General features: G+C 39.2%; 1 protein-coding gene across 1 annotated transcript in view; it reads left to right on the plus strand.

Moving 5' to 3' along the window:
• Positions 1-1,312: 1,312 nt before the first annotated feature.
• The window catches only part of KCNU1 (potassium calcium-activated channel subfamily U member 1), a 162,537-nt gene continuing 137,958 nt past the window's right edge, over positions 1,313-25,891 (plus strand). Inside the window, exons 1-2 of the mRNA XM_057697307.1 lie at positions 1,313-1,507; positions 10,441-10,557. Of these exons, the coding sequence (XP_057553290.1) occupies positions 1,313-1,507; positions 10,441-10,557 (312 nt within the window). The remainder of the gene's footprint in view (positions 1,508-10,440; positions 10,558-25,891) is intronic.

The following is a 25,891-nucleotide window of genomic DNA, read 5'->3' on the forward strand; positions in this document are numbered from 1 at the left end:
TAGGTAAATTCAGTTTTTTTGTGATTGTCATTTTTGCTTTTGTGCTTTATTTGTTGCTGGTTTTTTTTTTGGCTTTGTTTCTTGTTTGTTTTGTTTTATTTTGGCTGCATTATGTCCTCTTTTCTGTGCGCAGGCTTTCTCTAGTTACAGCGAGCAGGGGCTACTCCTCGTTGTGGTGCATGGGCTTCTCATTGCGGTGGCTTCTCTTGTTGCAGAGCATGGGCTCTAGGTGCTCAGGCTTCAGTAGTTGTGGCACGTGGGCTCTAGAGTGCAGGCTTAGTAGTTGTGGTGCACGGGCTTGGTTGCTCTGTGGCATGTGGGATCTTCCTGGACCAGGACTTGAACTCTTGTCTGCTGTATTGGCAGGTGGATTCTTAACCACTGTGCTACCAGGGAAGCCCTAGGTAAATTTAACAGAAAGAAATACGCCTGTGGTAGCATTTCTAGGAAGTGCTATCGTCATCATCTGCCACAGACAGCGGAGTCATGGCAGACCCCAAAGGACAACATTTCTCCTGGGTCTCATCAGCTCATGTCAGGTCATCTTCACAATAACTGAGGGCAAGTATCCCCTCCCTTGGGCACTGACATTTTGCCTGCTACTTGTGCACACTGAAAGGCATGACATTTCTTACACCTTTGAAAACATCAGAGGAAATAAAAGCTATTGCCCTTATTTTGAACTTTGTGTCCGCTGGACCAAAGGGTTTGCTGACAGGGCAGGGATAAAAGCAAGAAAGGGGAGGGTCCCATAACGAAGAGATAAAGGGAACAGATTCCTGAGCTCAAAAGCAATCGACCAGCGTTCACCCTGGTGAAATTGCCTCCTACAAGCCCTACGCTCTGTACCATGCCTTTCTGATTGAGAGGATACACAAAAATCCTGAAGCACTTCTCTCATCTGTCCTACTGAGGTTACCGAGAATGTAGCATGACCCAGGAGAAGAATCAATACGTTGACACATACATGATTGGAAGTCATTTCACTCAAAAAGAGTTGTCCTGAAGTTGTTTGCACAATCCAAATAGATGGCCCATTGATCAAGGCCACAAAGGATGCAATTTCCTCAAGATCATGGAGAAAATCAGTAACAGCATCCAGTCTAGAATTCTGGTCTTCTGAAGACCCATGTTATGGACCTTCTGCCATTCATTTATTTGCATCCTGTGAGTTGGCACCTCAGTGATGACTGGACCCCTCACTGTTAATGCACAGGGATTAAGATTCTAATACACTGAACCCTAATTCCTGGAATCATTACCATGTGATCATGACATCATAGAAGCAGCAGCCTGACAGTTCTGTCTCCTGATGTTTCTAACCAAGTCAGAGGATGAGCGTGGGGAAGTCCTGGAGAAAATGTCTTGTACAATTGAGATCCGAGCAGCGTTTATTCTCTCCTCCCTTGTGACTTTCTTCAGTGGACTCCTCATCTTATTAATATCCAGGCTAATCTGGAGGAGCTTTAAAAAATGGCAAGGGAGCAATGGAAAAGGAAATTTCTTGGTAAGTTCCCCTGTATGAAGATCAGAGACAGATTTGGCCTGTGTTTGTGTTTAGAAGACCACAGATACTTCACTCAGTTTTCCTGGGCTAACAGCCAGCTCTGATTCAATGACTTAGAAAGGGGCCCATCTTGCCCCTGGGGTGGAAAACAGGACCCCAGGCCACCATTCCAAAGGGCGCAGCTACAGGCTCAGGCCCCCTCTCCCACTACTGGGAGAAGCAATGCCTTGTGTGTATGACAATGAATGGGAGCTCTGGAAACAGGTCACTGTTTTCAAAAAACATCTACTAACATGATGTCCGTACCTCTATTTCAAATTTTAAAATGACAGTTGTGTTAGGTACCATAAGGAAGGCAAAAACAAACATCAGTGTCAGCCTCAGTTTCACGAATCGTTCGTGCAGGATGCTCATATACTCACAAGTATACACTGCCTTTTAGACATGTTCCTACAACCCACAGAGTTGTACACACGCACACGGAGAAACCCGTGCATACATGCACACACCATCCAGCCACAAATGCAGGGACACTTTTTTACACCCAAACAAGCTTTGCAGGGGTGGGCGCTGTTGAATAACAGCTGGAAAACGATGGTGGTAAGAATAATGGTATCTTATCCAGATAAGACTCTGCTTAAGAGAATAAAAACACTCAAATGCTTCATAATGGCTGTTCTGGTACCCATGGTTGAAGGCAAAGATCTGTTCTCAATTTTTCTTTCCCCAACTTTGTTTCTCTGATTTCCATAACAGAGCACATTTCAACTGTGTTTTGTAATTCATACTGAAAAGTTGCTTGAAACATTGGCTGTTGATGCTAAATACTGACAGAAAAGAATTTATAACTTGGTAACATTTTAAGGGCATTGGCAATGTTGTCATATGGAATTCAGCTGTCTGCATTCTAGAAGTACCCGATATGCAAGTTGATAGATTTTGTCTCCAAATGAGTTCACTCTATTACTAATTATCTCTAGGTTAAAACTTTAAGCAGTGGCATAATAGTTGGGAAAAGAATTGGAGTCTGACTTCTTAATGATACTGACAGGGTGCACGAACGGGTACTGGATATGGTGAATCTGTCTTCTGCCTTTTTTTTTCAGTGCATAACTGAATTGGTAGAATTAGTTCATCTCCATAGACTTCTACTCCAGGAAATGTATCTTCTTCCCCATTGTATTCATTTTTGTATGGTTACAAAAATGTGAGAACCCATTTGTCCATAAACATTTGCTGTATTTTTTGTTTCTTTTGATGTCATTTATGTCTATGCTCCAGTCCAGAAGTACCTTTTCATTTCAAATAGGAAGCAAATGTTATGCAGTGTTAATAAGCGGGGTCTGAGCAACCGGGAGACTATACTGTTCTGCTTTTAAATCTTGAGGAGAGAGTTTGATAACAGTTGAGTGACTTCTCAATCATTTGTTATATCTAATTAAATTGAGAGTGTGTTGTATTTTTCTCTAAGCCTTTGGGAAAGTTGGCCATAATGCAAAAATGTCACAAATCTAGGTACTGTGGAAAGTTCTTTTAAAAATTATTTGGAGAGTCATAATTTTCTCCTTAAATGTGCATTTTAAAAGATTTACTACATTCATAAGTACAATTTTATTATATCTTAGGGCCAATTTGTTTTCCCACAGAAGGCACCTCAGTTTTATAATGGAATTCAAATGTGTGTTCCATATTCATGCCACTGAATACTTTTTAAAAAAATCAATGCCCACACAACTTCCCAGGCAGGCCCAGGATGAGTCATACGTATTAGAGGCAATTGTTGATTGAGATATGAACTCTTTCAAATGGTCATCTAATGAGACTTCTCTTCTTACCATTCAGAAAATACGAACAGAAAAGTTAAATGATTTCAAAAGCCTGTCTCCACATACAATGAGTTTTTCTAAAAGTCAGAGGTCTTGGTCTACATGGTATGGTCAATCTTGGTTCACTTGAGACTTTTGGGGGGTATTTCAAGAGTGTCAACAGACAGAGAAGCTAGTTCAGATTCCAGCCTGTCCTCATTGCCCGCCCACAGGCAGGTCATTTAATTTCTCTAAACCTCGGTTTCCTTATCAATAGAAAATGGATTTAATCAGACTTACTTTGGCTACCTCATAGGATTATCATAAATTTCAAATACAGTTGTCCCTTGGTATCCACAGGGGGGTGGTTTCAGGACACACCGCCATATGAAAACCTGAGGACACTCAAGTCCCTTATATAAAATAGCATAGTACTAGCATATAATGTGTGCGCATACTCCAGTACACTTCAAATCATTTCTAGATTAGTTATAACACCTAATACAATGCAAATAGTTGTAAATATAATGCAAATGCCATGTAAATAGTTGCCAGCACCCCACAAATTCAAGCTTTGTTTTCTGGAGCTTTCCAGAACTTCTTTTTTCAAATATTTTCTATCTGAGGTTTGTTGAATCTGCAGATGTGGAACCTGCAGATGTGGGGGGGGGGTGTAAAATAACAAAAGGCATTTTGTAAACATAAGGAAGGATCATGCTTTCAACAGGATATGATACCAGCTAAGGAATTAAAATCAACATAATAAGGCTAGAGGTGGTTCAAGATGGCGGAATAGGAGGACCTGTGCTCATTCCCTCTTGCAAGAGCACCGGAATTACAACTAACTGCTGAAAGTCATTGACAGAAAGACACTGGAATGCACCAAAAAAGACACCCCACATCCAGAGACCAAGGAGAAGCCACAATGAGATGGTAGGAGGGGCGCAATCAATTTAAAAACAAATCCCATAACTGCTAGGTGGGTGACTCACAAACAGGAGAACACTTATACCACAGAAGTCCACAAACTAAAGTGAGGGTTCTGAGCTCCATGTCAGACTTCCCAGCCTGGGGGTCCGGCAATGGGAAGAGGAATCCCCAGAGAATCAGACTTTGAAGGCCAGCAGGATTTCATTGCAGGCTCTTCACAGACCTGGGAGGGGGAAAGAGACTCCACTCTTGGGGGGCACACAAAATATAATGTGCTCACCAGGACCCAGGGGGAAGGAGCAGTGACCCCATAGGAGATTAAACCAGACCTACCTGCTGGTGTTGGAGGGTAGCCTGCAGAGGTAGGGGGCAGCTGTGGCTCACCATGGGGACAGGGACACTGGCAGCAGGGGTTCTTGGAGGTGCTCATTGGTGTGAGCCTCCCAGAGTCTGCCATTAGCCCCACCAAAGAGCCTGCAAGCTCCAGTGCTGGGTAGCCTCAGGCCAAACAACCAGCAAGGTGGGAACACAGCCCCACCCACTGGCAGACAAGCAGATTAAGTTCTATTGAGCTCTGCCCACCAAGCCCTACCCACCATCAGTCCCTCCCATCAGGAAGCATGCATGAGCCTCTTAGATAGCTTCCTCCACAAGAGGGCAGACAGCAGTACCAAGCAGTATCAGCTGTATTTCATTCTGTGGAACTGAAAACCACAGCCACAGACAGACAGAGAAAATGAAAAGGCAAAAGACTTTGTACCAGATGAAGGGACAAGATAAAACCCCAGAAAAACAACTAAATGAAGAGGAGAGAGGCTCCCTTCCAGAAAAAGAATTCAGAATAATGATGGTGAAGATGATCCAGGACTTTGAAAAAAGACTAGATGCAAAGATCGAAAAGTTGTAAGAAAAGTTTACCAAAGACCTAGAAGAAGTAAAGAACAAACAAACAGAGATAAGCAACACAATAACTGAAATGAAAAATACACTAGCAGGAAACAATAGTAGATTAACTGAGGCAGAAGGGTGAATAAGTGACCTGGAAGACAGAATGATGAAAATCACTGATGTGGAAAAGAAGAAAAAAGAATGAAAAGAACTGAAGACAGTCTAAGATACCTCGGGGACAATGTTAAATGCACCAACATTTGCATTATATGGGTCCGAGAAGGAGAAGAGAGAGAGAGAGAGAGAGGACCCAAGGAAATATTGGAAGAGGTTACAGCTGAAAACTTCCCTAACATGAGAAAGGAAATAGCTACGCAGGTCCAGGAAGCACAGAGAGTCCCAAGGAGAAACACACCAAGACACATAGTAGTCAAACTGACAAAAATTAAAGACAGAGAAAAGTTATTAAAAGGACAAGGGAAAAACAACAAATAACATACAAGGGAACTCCCATAAGGTTAAGAGCTGATTTCTCAGCAGAAACTCTGCAAGCCAGAAGGGAGTGGCATGATATATTTCAAGTGATGAAAGGGAAGAACCTACAACCAAGAATACTCTACCCAGCAAGGATCTCATTCAGATTGAATGGAGAAATTCAAAGCTTTACAGACAAGCAACAGCTAAGAGAATTCAGCACCACCAAACCAGTCCTACAACAAATGCTAAAGGAACTTCTCTAGCAGGAAACATAAGAGAAGAAAAGGACCTACAAAAACAACAACAAAACAATTAAGAAAGTGGTAATAGGAACAGACATATCGATAATGACCTTGAATGTAAATGGACTAAATGCTCCAACCAAAAGACACAGACTGGCTGAATGGATACAAAAATAAGACCCATATATATGCTGTCTCCAAGTGACTCACTTCAGACCTAGGGACACATACAGACAGAAAGTGAGGGGATGGAAAAAGATATTCCATGCAAATGGAAATCAAAAGAAAGCTAGAGCAGCGATACTCATATAAGATAAAATAGACTTAAAAAAAATGTTACAGGAGACAAGAAAGGACATTACATAAAGATCAAGGGATCCATCCAAGAAGAGGATATAACAGTTATAAATATATATGCACCCAACATAGGAGCACCTCAATACATAAGGCAAATGCTAACAACTATGAAAGAGGAAATCAACAGTAACACAATCATAGTGGGGGACTTTAACACCCCACTGACACCAATGGACAGATCATCCACACAGAAAATTAATAAGGAAACACAAGCTTTAAATGACACAATAAACCAGCTAGATTTAATAGATATCTATAGGACATTACATCCAAAAACAGAAGTTTACACATTCTTCTCAAGTGCACATGGAACATTCTCCAGGATAGATCACATTTTGGGTCACAAATCAAGCCTTGGTAAATTTAAGGAAATTAAAATTATATCAAGCATCTTTTCTGACCACAACACCATGAAATTAAAAATCAATTACTGGAATAAAACTGTAAAAATCATGAATACATGGAGGCTAAACATTATGCTACCAAATAACCAAGAGATCACTGAAGAAATCAAAGAGGAAATCAAAAAGTACCTAGAGACAAATGGCAATGAAAACTGAACGATCCAAAACCTGTGGGATGCAGCAAAGGCAGTTCTAAGAGGGAAGTTTATAGCAATACAGTCCTACCTCAAGAAACAGGAAAAATCCCAAATAAACAATCTAACCTTACACCTAAAGAAACTAGAGAAAGAAGAGCAAACAAAACCCAATGTTAGTAGAAGGAGAGAAATCATAAAGATCAGAAAATAAAGGAAATAGAAACAAAGAAAACAATATCAAAAATCAATAAAACTAAAGGCTGGTTCTTTGAGAGGTTAAACAAAATTCATAAACCTCTAGCAAGATTCATCAAGAAAAAGAGAGGACTCAAATCAATAAAATTAGATATGAAACAGGAGAAGTTACAACAGACACCACAGAAATCAAAAGCACCATAAGAGACTACTACAAGCCAGTATATGCCAATAAAATGGACAACCTGGATGAAATGGACAGATTCTTAGAAAGGTATAAGCTTCCAAGACTGAATCAGGAAGAAATAGAAAATATGAACAGACCAATCATAAGTAATGAAATTGAAACTGTGATTAAAAGTCTCCCAACAAACAAAAGTCCAGGACCAGATGGCTTCACAAGTGAATTTTATCAAACATTTAGAGAAGAGCTAACACTCATCCTTCTCAAACTCTTCCAAAACATTGCAGAGGAAGGAACACTCCCAAACTCATTCTATGAGGCCACTGTCACCCTGATACCAAAACAAGACAAAGATAATACAAAAAAGGAAAATTACAGACCAATATCAACGGATGAATTTAGATGCAAAAATCCTCCACAAAATACTTGCAAACAGAATTCAATAATACATTAAAAGGATCATGCATAATGATCAAGTGGGGTTTATCCCTGGAATGGAAGGATACTTCAATATATGCAAATCAATCAATGTGATACATCTTATTAACTGATTGAAGGATAAAAACCATATGATCATCTCAATAGATGCAGAAAAAGCTTTTGACAAAATTCAACACCCATTTATGATAAAAACTCTCCAGGAGGTGGGCATAGAGGAAACCTACCTCAACTAACAAAGGCCATATACAACAAACCCACAGCAAACATCATTCTCAATGGTGAAAAACTGAAAGCATTCCCTCTAAGATCAGGAACAAGACAAGGATGTCCACTCTTGCCACTACTATTCAACATAGTTCTGGAAGTCCTTGCCACAGCAATCAGAGAAGAAAAAGAAATAAAAGGAATCCAAATCGGAAAAGAAGCAAAACTGTCACTGTTCACAGATGACATGATACTATACATAGAAAATCCTAAAGATGCCACCAGAAAACTACTTGAGCTAATCAATGAATTTGGTAAAGTTGCAGGATACAAAATTAACACACAGAAATCTCTTGCATTTCTATACACTAGCAATGAAAGGTCAGAAAGAGAAATTCAGGAAACAATCCCATTCACCATTGCAACAAAAAGAATAAAATACCTAGGAATAAACCTAACTAAGGAGGTAAAAGAGGAAAACTATAAGATACTCATGAAAGAAATCAAAGAAGACACAAACAGATGGAGGGACATACCATGCTCTTGGGTTGGAAGAATCAACATTGTGAAAATGACTATACTACCCAAAGCAATCTACAGATTCAATGCAATCCCTATCAAATTACCAATGGCATTTTCCACAGAACTAGGACAGAAAAAATCCTAAAATTTGTATGTGGACACAAAAGACCCCGAATAGCCAAAGGAATATTGAGGGAAAAATATGGAGCTGCAGGAATCAGACTCCCTGACTTCAGACTATACTACAAGGCTACAGTAATCAAGACAATATGGCACTGGCACAAAAACAGAACTATAGATCAATGGAACAGGATAGAAAGCCCAGAGATAAACTATGGTCAACTAATCTATGACAAAGGAGGCAAGGATATACAATGGAGAAAAGGCAGCCTCCTCAATAGTGGTGCTGGGAAAACTGGACAGCTACAGTGGAAAAGAATGAAATTAGAACACTCCCTAACACCATACACAAAAATAAACTCCAAATGGATTAAAGACCTAAATATAAGGCCAGACACTACGAAAATCCTAGAGGAAAACCTGGGAAGAATACTCTTTCACGTAAATCACAGCAAGATCTTTTTTGATCCACCTCCTAGACTCATGGAAATAAAAACAGAAATAAATAAGTGGGACCTAATGAAACCTCTAAGCTTCTGCACAGCAAAGGAAACTATAAGCAAGATGAAAAGACAGCCCTCAGAATGGGAGAAAATATTTGCAAATGAATCAACAGACAAAGGATTAATCTCCAAAATATATAAACAGTTCATCTAGCTCAATATCAAAAAAACAAACAACCCAATCCAAAAATGGGCAGAAGCCCTAAAGAGGCATTTCTCCAAAGAAGACATACGGATGGCCAAGAGGCACATGAAAAGCTGCTCAACATCACTCATTATTAGAGAAATGCAAATCAAAACTACAATGAGGTATCACCTCACACTGGTCCAAATGGGCATCATCAGAAAATCTACAAACAGTAAATGCTGGAGAGGGTGTGGAGAAAAGGGAATGCTCTTGCACTGTTGGTGGGAATGTAAATTGTTACAGCCACTATGGAGAACAGTATGGAGGTTCCTTGCAAAACTACAAATAGAGTTACCATATGACCCAGCAATCCCACTGCTGGGCATATACCCAGAGGACATCATCATTCAAAAAGACACATGCACTCCAATGTTCATTGCAGCACTATTTACAATAGCCAGGACATGGAAGCAACCTAAGTGTCCATCAACAGATGAACGGATAAAAAAGATGTGGTACATATATACAATGGAATACCACTCAGCTGTAAAAAGGAACGAAACTGGGACATTTGTAGAGACATGGATGGACCTGGAGACTGTCATACAGAGTGAAGTGAATCAGAAAGAGAAAAACAAATATTGTGTATTAACACATATATGCGGAATGTAGAAAAATGGTACATATCAACTAGTTTGCAAGGCAGAGATAGAGAGACACAGATGTAAAGAACAAACATGGACACCATGTGGGGAAAGCAGTGGGTGGGGGCGGGGGGGTTGGGAGGGAATGAACTGGGAGATTGGGTTTGCCATATATACATTACTAATAAGAAAAAAGTATCAAATTGTACACTTTAAATATATGCCATTTATTGTATGTCAATTGTATCTCAATAAAATTCTTTAAAAAAAGTTGAAAAGACAAAAAAAATCAAAAACATAAAATGGCTAAAAGTTTCCTTCTTCCATCTCGCTCAAAAATGGAGATACTTCAGTAATCACCTAGAAATCCATGTGCAGTCTTTTTTCTTTGTCTGTGTATCTTGATAGAAATGGATAAGACACTTATTCCCAGAATAGAGAGAAGCCCACTGCCCCCAACCCTGATTATCACAGTAGTGTCAGTGTGAAGGGTTTGGGGCTGAGAGTACGTGAGACATGCTTGAGTAAGACCACAGAATTCAGAATGAAAGTACTGCAGAAGCGCCGTAAACTGCAAATTCAGTAAAATTCATCGTGTGAAAGATGAAATGAGCAACTTCAGGGTTCCTGGGGTTGGACAAGGTGGAGTGCCTTGTGACCGATGCCACCGCAGGAAAGGCCATCAAAACGTATAAGACAGATGACCTTCTCTGAGACCCAGCTCACTCTTTGATTTCTTTCTCTTGCTTCTAGGAAGTAATGTCACGTAGCATGGCCCGTAAAAACTCAAGAAGTCTCACCTTCCAGGGAGTCTTCCGTGATCGTGTAGAAATGCTGCTCTCGGCACAGACCTTTGTGGGACGGGTGTTGGTGAGTACGTTTCCCTTGCTCACTTGCTAACGAACTTTAGCCACAAGTGTGATGTATGGTCAGTGTGAAATCATCTGCCCTTCCCTGGTGGCCTTTTCCAAAACATCACTGCCTCTCAACGGCTGTCTCCCTGTGTCTACTCTCTACCGTTGGTGATTCTGCTTGCTTTTTATTTGGAGTGAATATCATTACTTGGCATTAGGTTTTCTATTTGCTGTCAGTCTATTCACTAGAAAAAGACTTTATTAGGGCAAAGGTTGTGTGCATTTTGTTCTCCTTGTATGTAGATGGATGTCTGGCATATAGCTGACGGTCAAAAAACATTGGGTTTAGTGGATTCGCTGTCCTGTAAGGTACGGCTGTTTTCCCCTCCTTTGATTCTAAGAGCTTCCTTTCTTCATTTTACAAACTGGTCTTTTTTGTCCCTTTATGATATTTATCATTTACTTCCTGTTTGAATCTAGATAAACTTTGACAAATTAAAACACAATGCAGGCACCATCTCCTTGGGGAAATTTTACCTTCTCTCCATATTAAGCCAAGAGTCCGCCCCCCACGCTTGCGTCCAATAAACATCGTTAAGTTAAAATTGTCTGTGCATACGCCTGTCTCCCCCAGTGCACTGTGGAGTTCTTGAGAGAAAAGACTACGTCAGGGAAATGCTATACCCCATTGCCTAGAGATAGCAGGTGCCCTGTAAATGAATGTTGCCCTGATGGTCATTTCAGCAGTATTGTTTGATGTGAAACATTCAAGAGCAGAATCTGTAATTTGAGGGCATGCTGCCATCCCCTGGTGGCATGGTGGAAGGAGACGTATGTGAACTGACAATTATTCTCTGCTTTTTGTAATTAGTACAAACATTGTTCTTTTCTGGTTATGTTGTTTAATTCAGATCTAACTGATTTTTAAAACTTCTCAAAGTACATAAGATAAACTCTGCAGGGGATACTGGGAGTGTGCTTCTCCTTTTTTTTCCTTCTAAAGTTTTGGTCTCTTTTTTGAAATCCTTGTCCCTGTGTCCTGTGAGAGAAGGATTTTGTGATTCTTTTTGATCTTATCAGGGATTTGTTGATTAGAATCCCTTCAGTGGTTCAAATCATGTTGGATTATACGTGGATAATATTGGACATAATGTAGTAAAGGTCACTGGTGTGAGGCAGAAGAGAACTTACACCATCTACCATATAAGCACTGCATATAGGGAGTGGGTGGGGAAGGAATGATCACTGATTACATATCAATAAAAATTACTTCTTTAATGATGGAAAAATTGTTCTTTCAATCTGTTACAGCTTATGATTAAATGGTTGGAACAACAGAAGGCGTGGAGTAAAGGTTAATTTAGAATGAATAGTGGTCTAGCATTGAAACACAGGATTGAGACTCTCAGTGGGTTCCAAGCAAGTGTTTTTTGAAAGGATGAGAAGGCTTATAAATTTCCTTCCTTCCATCCACCCTTCCTTTGTAATTTCCTTAGTTCCTTCTTTCAACAAATATTTCTCATTTGCCAACTACATGCAAAGCATATACTCTAGACATGGTGAAATATGCAGGCAAGAGTCTTGCACACATGGGACTTAAATTCTAGTGGGGGTAGAGATGATAAATGTGTACATAAATGGATAAGATAAATTCAGATGTGACCAGTGCTATGAGGGAATGAGTGATGTGTTTGAGAGTTTTGGTGGGTTTGGAGTTAGATCACATTAGATACAGTGACCTGAGAGGAAATCTCTGAAAAGATCAGATTTGAGCTGAGACTTGAAGAATCAGAAGGATAAAGCAATTGAACAGTGGAAGGAACAAGTTTCCTGATAGAGAGAAGAGACTTGTGGAGGTAAAAGGCTCAGATTACTGCAAATACCAAATGCAGTTCCTGTACTAGAAGCCAGGAGGGCAGAGGATGGTGAGGTCTGAGTGGAGCCTGGCTCTTCAATGGAATGTTTTTATTCTAATGCAAAGGGGAGTCATTGAGGGCTTTTTAAGCATGGGTTGACATGGTCTAATTATGTTTTAGAAATTCAAGAGGCACTAAAGTTTGAAAATAAAGGAATTGTCAAAGGCATACTAGGCAAATGACAATAGTGTGAATTCAAGGCAAAAAACAATAAATGAAGCCAAATAGCCTGTATTAGTTTCCTAGGATCGTTGTAACAAAGTACCTCAAACTGAGTGACTTAAGCAAGAGAAATTTATTGTCTCAGAGTTTTGGAGGCTAAAAGTCTAAGATCAAAGGTTGGTTCCTTCTGAGGGCTGGGAGAGAGTCTGTTGCGTGCCTGTCTCTTAGCTTCTGATGGTTTGTTGGTAATCTTTGGCATTCCTCGGCTTGTAAATGCACCCAGGTCTCTGGCTTCATTTTCACATGGTATTCACATGGTGTTTCCTCTGTTCAAGTCTGTGTCCAAATTTCCCCTTTTTATAGGGACACCAGTCATATTGGATTTGAGTTTATACTTATGACCTTGTTTTAGCTTGAATACATCTGCAAAGACCCTATTTCCAAAAACAAGCTCACTTTCTGAGGTACTAGGGTTAGGATTTCAACATATCTTTTTTGAGGACACAATTCAACACATAATTTTGTAATGATAAATGTAACAAACTTCAACCAAGATACAATGTCATGAACATCATTATACCAAAAATATAACGTCAAAATAAGTAATAAATTAAAAAGTACAAGAAATAAAAAAGAAATATTAAAGACACATTGGTAGTGGGAACTTTTAGTTCATTTATTTCATATTAGGTGAAACTAAATAGGAAGAAGAAGAAGGAGAAGAAGAAGAAGAAAGAAGAACCATAAAGAAGATCCCAGTAAATTAATTAATAAGAAAGAGCTAATTGAAATGATCAAACTCCATATGGTAAAAACAGAAGTTAAACCTACAAATGTATGTGAATTATTTGTAAAAATTCAGTATATACTAAGCTGCAAAAAACAATCCCATTTATAAAACCTACAAGTAGAGGCAGAACATAAACTGAACACAGTACAACAAAGAGAAAAGAAAATAAAACTTACAGCTAAAAAGCCTTAACTATCTCTTTCTCAAATGACTTTTGACTCAGAGAAATCAAATTTAAAATTGCAGAATATTTTGAGAGTAAAGATAATGAAAATATTGCATATCCCTTGCACCTACAGTATGATAGGAATTGTTCTACATTTAATGTATAACAGTAACAACTTATCTTGATAAATAAAAAAATAATTAAAATAAATGATTATCAGTGTCAAAGTCAGAGAAAGGAAACATTAAATCTAAGTAGAATAAATAAGAAAGATAGAAATTAACAAATTAGAAAAAGACCTGATTATTTGAAACAATGAAATAGAGAAATCAATAGCTAGGCTAAACAAGCCAGAGAGGGGAAAAGCATAAATAAATGAATGAGATATTAAAATGAGAAAATAAATACAGATAAAGAGGAAATTGAAAGATACATGCACAATTAAGTATGAAAACCAAATGATTCCTTAGGACAATATAAATGAGCAAAACTGACCATGAAAGAAAGAGACTTAAACAGACCAAATAACTAGAAGATACAAAGATGTTGTCAAAGGCTTTATCAACATCACCACCACTTCCTCCCTGCCCCTCCCCCCCACCTATGGGGGACCTAGACAATTTCGAGGTCCAATCTGCTGATCTTCAAGTAGTAGATCTCTTTAATGTTAATTAAACACTCGCGGGACATAGAAAATAAAAGAAAGAAAACATCTGATTTTCTTTTTCAATGAAGGCACAGTATCTATATCAAAACCCACAATGATGGCAAATTAAAAAAATATCAGCAGACGAATGTCTTAAATGCATGGCTACTTGGCCAACAACACAGGGTAAGAAGAAAAAGGAAGGAGGAGGACGACAAGGAGGAGAAGTTTTGTTTTGTTTTGTTTTGTTTTGTTTTAAAAAGATGGATGAAAAGAAAAAAGAAGGAAAATAAGAAGAAGAGGAAAATTCAAATAGTCAAAGGGAAAGAAAATATTATCTTCAAAACTAGAGACCATCTGAGATGCTTCTATAGATAAAACAAGGCAAAGTACTGATCACCTCTGCAGCATCTTTGGGCTTGTTACTCTAGTTATCACAAGGTATGTTTTTACAACTACCTCCGGGATATTTTCTGCTGAATTTAGTTCCAAATAGACTCCTATTCCTAAACTGTTCCTTTTTTTGGATGCTATTAATTATGTAATAATAGCTATGTTTCTCTGTTGTTTTGATAGCTAAAACATGTAAGAAACAAAATTATGGCTTAGCTTAAGTGTGTCTAGGCACCACTTTATGTCCATATTCTATTTTTCTGTCTTCTCTGGCATGTCTTCTCTGGTTGAGTTTAAGCCCAGGTTTTTGCAGGTTGTCCTTGTTTAACTGTTTAAGAGAGTCTCTTTCATTCTTAAAAGTGTATGTGTTTGGATGATAAATAACATCTCTGCCTTAGTTTTAGGTGAAAGGTTTTGTTTTTTAAAGCCTCAGGACATTTTCCAGGGAAAATGAGCCATTAGAAAGGACATAACTTTGAAGGTCTCCTCTACTTGCTCCATAGATTCAACCCCACCTTTCTCATTTGACTAGAAAGAACCTTTTTTTTTTCTCTTTCTAGTCCTGATTCACACCATTCCCCTCTCATGGTGGGCCATCCATGGCCCTCCCTTTCAGTCACATGTAGTCTTGCTGGAGATTTATACACTTGATTTTATATATATACACACACATACACACATATATATATACTTTGTGTAATTAATATATATATTTATACATTTGATTATATATATATTTTGTGTAATTAATATCACATGTATCCTTCTTAACTTCAATATCCTGTTTATCTGTTTATTTTAATTTCTTTTTTTCCCCCTGGAGTCAGTTTTAATGAAGATAGTACTTTAGCACTTCACTGCTTCTCCACCAGTTCAGGGTGAGGATTTTCTAGTCAACCTGTTCTGATACAAAAACTGCTTCTTTTCGCATCATCTAAAGGTCCACCCCAATTTTGGGGATGCGTTGACTGGATGGGCCCTGAATTTATTGGGAGAAATCCTCAGGTCCTGACAGGTTTCCCCTTGCATGGGGATGGGGGAGGCATAGCGAGTTCTAGCCCCCAAAGAAAGAAGGATTAGCAAGCCATAAATAGGCTGCACCACCTTGTGAAGCCAGCCCTTAAAAAGGAACCTCCTTCCCCACAGGTTAATTGCTCACCGTGGTGGTGGCTCACATTGTGTCTCGTGGCAGAGGACCCTGGGACCCTCCCGGAGGCTCTGCCCTCCCTCCACTACCTGTGGTACAGGACCAGGGTGCAGGTGGCCTTGGCCATCTCGCGTTCACCGCGCTTCCTCTAGATCGCCCATCCCCCTCCCGGTTGCCGAAGGTTCCAGCAGCCACCACGACACCCCTCAGGCACCATCACCCACAGGTGCTTTTCTTCAAGGCCAGGAAGCCACCTCACTGGTTGGCTAGTGTCACAGGGACCTAGTAGGAATGGGTGCTTTTGAGGAGGGGTCCCTGCCCATCACAGGCTCAGTTTTTCAGTACCCGGTGGAAGAGAGTGCAGAAACCAACATTCGATGGTTGCCTGTTCCTCTGCAGAAGCAGTGCGGTGCTTTTTCAGACCTTCCTCATTCAGTCACAGGGTCCTGGCCAGTGCTTCGTTTCCTCCTCAATCATCCTGTTGGTCAGTTTCCTGGTCACTGGGTTTATTTTCGTCGCTGGGGCAGCTTGGATGAGCTGAGTCTTCCCGAGCCTGCAATCACATTCCCTCCCCGTCAGCTCTGCTGGGAGCTACCAGTCATCTTCCTTGTCAACCCGGGGACCCCTGTATCCAGGACCCCGGAGCCTCCGCCCCACGGGGCTCAGCCTGGAAGCCACAGGACAGCACTGGGCAAGCCGTGCCTGTGCAGCCCTCACCCTGGGTTGGCCTCGTGTTCACAGGTCCTTCAGCTGAGTTTCATTTATAAAAATTTTCTCCTCAGAGCACTTCTTTGGTCACATCTCATAGACCTTGGCAAGTAATGTTCTTATTTTTAGTAATGCCTAATTCTTCTTCAGGTTGTTTTAGGTTTTAATTTTGATCTCTTGTTTGATTTACAATCTGTTGAGAGGAGTGTTGTATGCTTTTGTTTCCTTGGGGTTGGACTGGCTCTTTTTTCTACTTTGTTGAAATTTATGATCCAAGAATATCACTGCCTTTATGATCTCTAGTTTGTGGAATTTATGGGGAAATTCTTTGTTGCCTAGTACATGATCAATTTTTATTACTGTGTAATGGACTTTTGAGAGAATCCGTACTGTTTGATATATAAGCACCATAATTATGTTAATATATATTTTCCATATCCTTAATTATTTGCTGACTGAAAAGGGCGTGTCAAAAATTTTCATTTATGATTTTATAGTTTTATCAAATATCTTACATTTCTAACAGATTTTTGAGTTATATATATTATATAACATCACGATGCATAGTTACCTATGGTATCTCTTTGGTTGATTGTGCCTTTTACTAATATGAAATATCCATTTTTGTCACATTAAGTGGGTTTTTTGTAGTGTCCCTCCCCCCTCCCCGGGATATTTTAGGATATAATACTAGCATAACATTGCTTTCATTTTATTCATACTTGATTGGGATGGCTTTGCTCTGTCTTTCAGTCTTTCTGTCTTTCCTCTTAAGTGTGTCTCTTTAAATATCATGTAGCTGGATTTTGGGGTTTATTGATTTAAGAATACATTTATTTATTCATTTACCAGAAGAATTTAATTATTCTCCATTATGGTGATCTGTTTCCTTGGTCTCTATAATATTTAGAGATTGAATTTACTGCGTAATAGACTGTCTAATATCTGTGGCTTAAACAAAAAACAGGAGGTCTATTGGTAAAGAAAGGGAGAATGGGTATTGGATAAACAACTAGGACCTTTGTGACGTCTAAGATCCTCATCTTACTGGAGAGGCAGGATGACATGGTGACTGAGAATTTTGAGAGACGTGAGCTTAAACATTGGCTTCTCCATTTCATCTTGAGAAAGTTAATTTTCCCATACTGCACTTCTTTCATGTAATGTGAATAACCTTCTTAAAATATTGTAGGGAGTATTGTAAACCCTTCACAGGTGCAGTAAGTACTGACCATTGCCTGATATTTACATCCCTTATTTGTTACTTTTTATTAATTTTATTTATTTTCTTTTGCATCTTCTGACATGGGTTTTTCCATTTTTTGTGGGGGGGATTGAAAGGGATCTTTATTTTTTTTAAGAACTTTTATTGCGATACAGTTAACATAAAATAAACTCCATATATTATACAATTTGTTATCCCAATCTCCTAATTCATTTCCCCCCAACCCTCCCCGCTTTCCCCACTAGGTGTCCATAAGTTTGTTATCTACATCTGTGTCTCTATTTCTGCCTTGCAAACTGGTTGATATGTACCATTTTTCTATATTCCGCACGTAGGTGTTAATATACATTTGTTTTTTCTCTTTGTGACTCACTTCACGCTGTATGACATTCTCTAAGTCCATCCATGTCTTTACAAATGTCCCAGTTTCATTACTTTTTACAACTGAGTAGTATTCCATTGTATATATGTACCACATCTTTTTTATCCGTTCATCTGTTGATGGACATTTAGGTTGCTTCCGTGTCCTGGCTATTGTAAATAGTGCCGCAATGAACATTGGAGTGCATGTGTCTTTTTGAATGATGGTATTCTCTGGGTATATGCCCAGCAGTGGGATTGCTGGGTCATATGGTAACTCTATTTGTAGTTTTGCAAGGAACCTCCATACTGTTCTCCATAGTGGCTGTAACAATTTACATTCCCACCAACAGTGCAAGAGCATTCCCTTTTCTCCACACCCTCTCCAGCATTTACTGTTTGTAGATTTTCTGTTGATGCCCATTCGGACCAGTGTGAGGTGATACCTCATTGTGGTTTTGATTTGCATTGCTCTAATAATGAGTGATGTTGAGCAGCTTTTCATGTGCCTCTTGGCCATCCGTATGTCTTCTTTGGAGAAATGCCTCTTTAGGTCTTCTGCCCATTTTTGGATTGGGTTGTTTGTTTTTTTGATATTGAGTTAGATGAACTGTTTATATATTTTGGAGATTAATCCTTTGTCTGTTGATTCATTTGCAAATATTTTCTCCCATTCTGAGGGTTGTCTTTTCATCTTGCTTATAGTTTCCTTTGCTGTGCAGAAGCTCTGAAGTTTCATTAGGTCTGACATTTATTTTTGTTTTTATTTCCATGAGTCTAGGAGATGGATCAAAAAAAATCTTGCTGTTATTTATGTTGAAGAGTGTTCTTCCTATGTTTTCTTCTAGGAGTTTTGTAGTGTCTGGCCTTACATTTAGGTCTTTAATCCATTTGGAGTTTATTTTTGTGTATGGTGTTAGGGAGTGTTCTAATTTCATTCTTTTCCACTGTAGCTGTCCAGTTTTCCCAGCACCACTTATTGAAGAGGCTGCCTTTTCTCCATTGTATATCCTTGCCTTCTTTGCCATAGATTAGTTGACCATAGTTTATCTCTGGGCTTTCTATCCTGTTCCATTGATCTATATTTCTGTTTTTGTGCCGGTACCATACTGTCTTGATCACTGTAGCCTTGTAGTATAGCCTGAAGTCAGGAAGCCTGATTCCACCAACTCCGTCTTTCCTTCTCAAGATTGCTTTGGCTATTCAGGGTCTTTTGTGTTTCCATACAAATTGTAAAACTTCTTGTTCTAGTTCTGTGAAAAACGCCGTTGGTAATTTGATAGGGATTGCATTGAGTCTGTAGATTGCTTTGGGTAGTATAGTCATTTTCACAATGTTGATTCTTCCAACCCAAGAGCATGGTATGTCCCTCCATCTGTTTGTGTCTTCTTTGATTTCTTTCATGAGTATCTTATAGTTTTCCTCTTTTACCTCCTTAGTTAGGTTTATTCCTAGGTATTTTATTCTTTTTGTTGCAATGGTGAATGGGATTGTTTCCTGAATTTCTCTTTCTGATCTTTCATTGCTAGTGTATAGAAATGCAAGAGATTTCTGTGTGTTAATTTTGTATCCTGCAACTTTACTGAATTCATTAATTAGCTGAAGTAGTTTTCTGGTGGCATCTTTAGGATTTTCTATGTATAGTATCATGTCATCTGTGAACAGTGACAGTTTTACTTCTTTTCCAATTTGGATTCCTTTCATTTCTTTTTCTTCTCTGATTGCTGTGGCAAGGACTTCCAAGACTATGTTGAATAGTAGTGGGGAGAGTGGACATCCTAGTCTTGTTCCTGATCTTAGAGGGAATGCTTTCAGTTTTTCACCAATGAGCATGTGTTTGCTATTGGATTTGTTGTATATGGCCTTTATTATGTTGAGCTAGATTCCCTCTATGCCCACCTTCTGGAGAGTTTTTATCATAAATGGGTGTTGAATTTTGTCAAAAGCTTTTTCTGCATCTATTGTGATGATCATGTGTTTTTTATCCTTCAATTTGTTAATATGGTGTATCACATTGATTGATTTGTGTATATTGAAGAATCCTTGCATTCCAGGGATAAACCTCACTTGATCATGGTGTATGATCCTTTTAATGTGTTGTTGGATTCTGTTGGCTAGCATTTTGTTGAAGATTTTTGCACTAAATTCATTAGTGATATTGGTCTGTAATTTTCCTTTTTTGTAGTATCTTTGCCTGGTTTTGGTATCACGGTGATGGTGGCCTCATAGAATGAGTATGGTAGTCTTCCTTCCTCTGCAATATTTTGGAAGAGCTTGAGAAGGATGGGTGTTAGCTCTTCTCTAAATGTTTGATAAAATTCACTTGTGAAGCCATCTGGTCCTGGACTTTTGTTTGTTGGGAGACTTTTAATCACAGTTTCAGTTTCATTACTTGTGATTGGTCTGTTCATATTTTCTATTTCTTCCTGATTCAGTCTTGGAAGCTTATACCTTTCTAAGAATCTGTCCATTTCATCCAGGTTGTCCATTTTATTGGCATATACTGGCTTGTAGTAGTCTCTTATGGTGCTTTTGATTTCTGTGGTGTCTGTTGTAACTTCTCCTGTTTCATTTCTAATTTTATTGATTTGAGTCCTCTCTATCTTTTTCTTGATAAATCTTGCTAGAAGTTTATCAATTTTATTTCTCTTCTCAAAGAACCAGCTTTTAGTTTTATTGATTTTTGCTATTATTTTCTTTGTTTCTATTTCCTTTATTTCCGCTCTGATATTTATCGTTTCTCTCCATCTACTAACATTGGGTTTTGTTTTCTCTTCTTTCTCTAGTTTCTTTAGGTGTAAGGTTAGATTGTTTATTTGGGATGTTTCTTGTTTCTTGAGGTAGGATAGTATTGCTATCAACTTCCCACTTAGGGCTGCTTTTGCTGAATCCCGTAGGTTTTGGATCGTTGTGTTTTCATTGTCATTTGTCTCTAGGTATTTTTGTATTTCCTCTTTGATTTCTTCAGTGATCTCTTGGTTATTTGGTAGTGTACTGTTTAACCTCCATGTGTTTGTGTTTTTTCCAGTTTTTTTCCAGTAATTGATTTCTAATCTCATAGCATTGTGGTCGGAAAAGATGCTTGATACGATTTCAATTTTCTCGAATTTCCCAAGGCTTGATTTATGACCCAAAATGTGATCTATCCTAGAGAATGTTCCATGTGCACTTGAGAAGAATGTGTAATCTGCTCTTTCTGGATGTAATGTCCTATAGATATCTATTAAATCAAGTTGATTTATTGTGTCGTTTAAAGCTTGTGTTTCCTTATTAATTTTCTATATGGATCATCTGTCCATTGGTGTAAGTGGCATGTTAAAGTCCTCACTATGATTGTATTACTGTCGATTTCCTCTTTCATAGTTGTTAGCATTTGCCTTATGTATTGAGGTGTTCCTATATTGGGTGCATATATATTTATAATTATCCCCTCTTCTTCTATTGATCCCTTGATCTTTATGTAGTGTCCTTTCTTGTCTCTTGTAACGTTTTTTATTTTAAAGTCTATTTTATGTGATATGAGTACCTCTACTCCAGCTTTCTTTTGATTTCCATTCGCATGGAATATCTTTTTCCATCACCTCACTTTCAGTCTGTATGTGTCCCTAGGTCTGAAGTGGGTCTCTTGTAGACAGCATGTATATGGGTCTTGTTTTTGTATCCATTCAGCCAGTCTATGTCTTTTGGTTGGAGCATTTAGTCCATTTACATTCAAAGTAATTATCGATATGTATGTTCCTATTACCATTTTCTTAATTGTTTTCTTTTTGTTTTTGTAGGTCCTTTTCTTCTTTTCTATTTCCTGCTTAGAGAAGTTCCTTTAGTGTTTGTTGTAGGGCTGGTTTCGTGGTGCTGAATTCTCTTAGCTGTTGCTTGTCTGAAAATCTTTGGATTTCTCCGTCGAATCTAAATGAGATCCTTGCTGGGTAGAGTATTCTTGGTTGTAGGTTCTTCCCTTTCAGCACTTGAAATATATCATGCCACTTGCAGAGTTTCTGCTAAGAAATCAGCTGTTAACCTTATGGGAGTTCCCTTGTGTGTTATTTGTCATTTTTCCCTTATTGCTTTTAATAACACTCTCTGTCTTTAATTTTGGTCAATTTGACTACTGTATTTCTTGGTGTGTTTCTCCTTGGGTTTATCCTGCTTGGGACTCTCTGCACTTCCTGGACTTGGGTAGCTATTTCCTTTCCCACGTTAGGGAATTTTTCAGCTGTAACCTCCTCCAATATTTCCTCGGGTCCTTTCTCTCTCTCTTCTCCTTCTGGGCCACCTATAATGTGAATGTTGGTGCATTTAATATTGTCCCAGAGGTCTCTTAGGCTGTCTTCAGTTCTTTTCATTCTTTTTTCTTTATTCTTTTCTGCATCAGTGATTATCACCATTCTGTCTTCCAGGTCACTTATTCGCCCTTCTGCCTCAGTTAATCTGCTATTGGTTCCTTCTAGTGTATTTTTCATTTCAGTTATTGTGTTGCTTATCTCTGTTTCTTCTTTAATTCTTCTAGGTCTTTGGTTAACTTTTCTTGCAACTTTTCGATCTTTGCATGCAGTCATTTTTCAAAGTCCTGGTTCATCTTCACCATCATTATTCTGAATTCTTTTTCTGGAAGGATGCCTATCTCCTCTTCATTTAGTTGTTTTTCTGGGGTTTTATCTTGTCCCTTCATCTGGTACAAAGTCTTTTGCCTTTTCATTTTCTCTATCTTTCTGTGGCTGTGGTTTTCAATTCCGTATAACGAAATACTGCTGTTACTGCTTGATACTGCTCTCTGCCGTCTTGTGGAGGAAGCTATCTAGGAGGCTCATGCATGCTTCCTGATGGGAGGGACTGATGGTGGGTTGGGCTGGGTGGGTGGAGCTCAGTAAAACTTTAATCCAATTTGGTGGGCAGAGCTCAGTAAAGCTTTAATCTGCTTGTCTGCCAATGGGTGGGGCTGTGTTCCCACCTTGCTGGTTGTTTGGCCTGAGGCTACCCGGCACTGGAGCTTGCAGGCTCTTTGGTGGGGCTAATGGCTGACTCTGTAAGGGCTCACGCCAATGAGCATTTCCCAGAACCCCTGCCACCAGTGCCCTTGTCTCCTCTTTGAGCCATAGCTGCCCCCCACCTCTGCAGGCAACCCTCCAAGACCAGCAGGTAGGTCTGGTTCAGTCTCCTATGGGGTCACTGCTCCTTCCCCCTGGGTCCTGGTGAGCACACTTTTTTGTGTGCCCTCCAAGAGTGGAGTCTCAGTTTCCCTCAGTCCTGTGGAGGTCCTGCAGTCAAATCCCACTGGCTTTCAAAGTCTGATTCTCTGGGGATTCCACCTCCCATTGCTGGACCCCCAGGTTGGGAAGCCTGACGTGGGGCTCAGAACTGTCACTTTATTCTGTGGTATAACTGTTGTCCACTTTGTGAGTCACCCACCCAGCATTTATGGGATTTGATTTTAACATGATTGCGCCCGTCCTACCATCTCATTGTGGCTTCTCCTTTATCTCTGGATGTGGGGTGTCTTTTTTGGTGCATTCCAGTATCTTTCTGTCAATGACTGTTCAGCAGTTAGTTGTAGTTCCGGTGCTCTTGCAAGAGGGAGTGAACACATGTTTTCCTACTCCACCATCTTCTGAAGTAATCAAGTTTTTCCATTTTTAATAGAATATCATAGACATATCAATAAATGAAATTTGGAAGAAACTTCCTACCTGTATTTCTATCTAATAATATCTCTGCATGTCTTATAGCTGCATACTGCTCTTGCATGAGACCTTTGGTATGTTTTTCATCCACATCACCCCTCTTTCCTTCCAGAAATGTTTGAATTAATCTGAACATTCAATTCCAGATTGCTATTGTGTTTTTTAGTTTTTTTGGCTTTTAGCATTGTATAACTGGGCAGATTGTCTTCTTAACATTTGCTTTAGAGTTTAAAATTCAATTAATTTTACCAGTTTCATTAGGCACAACTTTTTCTTAGGTAACTTATTTTATCTTTCTAATTTTTTTTTTTCTTGAGTACTTGCCATATTCATTTGCAAGGCATATTGTAGGTGGTATATTTTCCGAATTCTTGAATGTCCAAATTTTTTTTCCCTTGCTCTCGTAAGTGAACAATAATTTGGTTGGGTTTAGAATTCTTGGCCTGTAATCCTTTTTCCTGAAACCTCTGTAAATGCTGTTCCAAAGCGTTCTAGCTAATTAAGGATACCAAACTCTTTTCTCTCAGCTTCACATCCACCCTTTCTCCTCTGCTTTGTGATGTGAGGCCAGTACTTAGCAGCCAAGTCTCTTTTGTCAGCTCCCTTGTGCTCTAGAGGAGAGGAAGGGAATGGCTCCTTCTGTGTTTTGCATCTAGTTTTTTCAGCCTCACTTCATCAGTGGCTTTTCACTCCAGGAGCAGTGCTTGCTTTCAGTTTCCAGTGTTTTCCGGCAGTGCCAGAAACAAGCTCATAGCATCTCTTCCAAGGTACCATTACCTGCCAACCCAGGACCCCTCCTCCCAAGTCTGAAGCCCACCTCCAAAGGGCACCTCTTTGATGCTAAATATTAAGAATCCCGACTCTCCCTGTTGATCTCCCAGGCAGCCCCTGTGGGTGCAGCTCTTTGCAGCTCCTGCCTCCGTGTTACCCCCATGTCTCTTTGCCTTTCCAATCCTCCAGTGCTATTTAACAGATTTTTAGAGTCTCACCAGGAACGCTAATTGTAATTTTAAATGTTTAATTACATATTCTATGTTTACTCTTTCGCTGGAGGCTGTTTCATCTGTTTTGTCTGCCTGATCTTCCTGTCTCCTTGTATTTCTCATATAACTGGCATTTTTCTGTTGTCCACTCATATTCACAAATGAAGATTTAGAGTGTTCCTAGTGCCCCTCGTTAACTGCGTCGGTGGCTGTTTGTATTCTGAAGACACCCATAACCATCCACCAATTAAACAGGGGTTTTAAGCCCCTCTGTAGAAATCAGAGCTCAGGTGGCAGGCTTCCTGCCTCTCCAAATAGCCAGCACTTCCAGGACTTTGCCCCTTCAACCCAAGGGAAATTCATAAGTCCTCTCAGAAGATCTTGCATTTCTACCTGACTCACCCAACAGCCTTCAGAAGCTGTTAGCTCCCAGCGCCTTATTTTGGTTTGATACACATTTTGTTGTTTGTTATATATAACTTCTGAATCATCTTTTTTCGGTTTGTGGCATGAAGTTGGTATTGTTCTTAGATTGAATAAAACTAAAATTTTCTTGTTTTAGTTTTTTTGTTGTTGTTGTTAATTTTGTGGTGTGGAGGGCTATAAATCTATGACCTTGCCACAATATTTCTGGAAGTCTGTCAATATATGATTTATCCATGAAGAATCACCTATGGGATTTAGTAAGAGAAAATAATATGTGATCATATGTAAGGAGAAGAAAAAAGATCTCTTGAAAATTATTAATAATTACCAATCTACTGATATATATATATCCACATATCCACTCCCAGCATTTTTCCTTGGTTTCAGACTACATTTGTAACTGAATATCTCCACAAGACCCACAAACCTAGTGATACCTGCATCGACATTTGATTCAGACGTTAGAGAACTGACAGTAAGAGTTGAGACCCCAAGATAAATAGATGCTACCAACTCCTATTAAGCTGCAGCACTGCCACTTACAAAGCAGTTGGAAGAAAAGCAGTTGAAGCTCTTAGCATCTTGACCAACCCACATAAATTAGGGTAAATTGAAATTGAAAAGGATTTTGGAATAAGCTCTTGTTGTGGCAGAGGTGGCGGTGGTGGGGCGGGGAGCATTCCTCTCTTGTCAAGGGAGGGACCACTTAGAAAGGTCAGATTGCTTCTCTTGGGAACTTTGGGGACACAG

Source organism: Hippopotamus amphibius, chromosome 10 (genome assembly GCF_030028045.1).
Source record: "Hippopotamus amphibius kiboko isolate mHipAmp2 chromosome 10, mHipAmp2.hap2, whole genome shotgun sequence".
Lineage (NCBI taxonomy): Eukaryota > Metazoa > Chordata > Mammalia > Artiodactyla > Hippopotamidae > Hippopotamus > Hippopotamus amphibius.